Source organism: Sinocyclocheilus rhinocerous, unplaced genomic scaffold (assembly GCF_001515625.1).
Source record: "Sinocyclocheilus rhinocerous isolate Xijiao unplaced genomic scaffold, SAMN03320098_v1.1 scaffold2428, whole genome shotgun sequence".
NCBI classification, from domain to species: Eukaryota; Metazoa; Chordata; class Actinopteri; order Cypriniformes; family Cyprinidae; genus Sinocyclocheilus; species Sinocyclocheilus rhinocerous.
The window spans coordinates 99,912-100,769 of NW_015643186.1; the positions used below are offsets into that span (position 1 = coordinate 99,912).

An 858-nucleotide genomic window follows, 5' to 3' on the forward strand; every position below is an offset into this window, starting at 1 on the left:
TGTGTGTGAGTGTGTGTGTGTGTGTGTGTGTGTGTGTGTGTGTGTGTGAGTGAGTGAGTGTGTGTGTGTGTGTGTGTGTGTGTCTTACCCAGGTTCTCCTTCAGTATCCAAGTAAGCACTGAGTCTCTGTATGGGATGAACTCACTTTTCCTTCTTTTGCTGTTTTGCTGTTTGTCACAAACACACAAAACACATTAAAATACAGCAGAAATAAAGATCATGATCACTGACAGAAACACTCAACATTACAGTCATTTCACAGACTTCAAATGGTACATAAATAAACCGCTAGCTTCTCTCTAACAGGAAGTTCATCTCAATATAAACCCGTATGAGTTTCTCTCTTCTGTGGAACATAAAAGAGATGTTCAGCAGAATGTCCAGGCTGCTCTTTACCACATAATGAACTTTCATTGTATTCAGAAGCATTTTACTAAAGATTTCTGGAACACTCTTGTATTTCGCAGGTTTGGAGCGACGCGAGGAGCCATTCATGAGGAGAGAAGGATCATATAATGAACTGAGTCATTCAGTAAAGCGTCTCACCATTTCAGCCAGAGCAGAGATGACCTTCCCCAGCGTGGTGAGAGATTTATTGATATTAGCACCTTCCTGAAGGACAGAGGGACAGGGTTTGTGTGAGAGAGCGATGGAGACGCCGAGTCTTCATTACAGATGTGAACATCAGTTTTAGTACCTTTAATCTCACGCCTTCGGCTCCAGAGGAATCAGCTCGCTCACTGCCCGCCAGATCCACCAGACTCACCTTACTGACCTGCAGAGAGACACGTCAACAACACACACAAACACACACTCAGACACGCACGCACTCACTCACTCACTCACACACACACACAC

At 44.3% G+C, this 858-nt stretch overlaps 1 protein-coding gene across 1 annotated transcript in view; it reads right to left on the bottom strand.

Annotated features, from left to right (window-relative positions):
* The window catches only part of LOC107757164 (kinesin-like protein KIF1C), a gene marked incomplete at both ends in the record, with an annotated part of 15,661 nt that extends 14,871 nt beyond the window's left edge, over positions 1-790 (bottom strand). The window contains 3 exons of the mRNA XM_016574577.1: positions 89-167; positions 547-612; positions 698-790. Of these exons, the coding sequence (XP_016430063.1) occupies positions 89-167; positions 547-612; positions 698-790 (238 nt within the window). The remainder of the gene's footprint in view (positions 1-88; positions 168-546; positions 613-697) is intronic.
* Between the last annotated feature and the right edge of the window lie 68 nt (positions 791-858).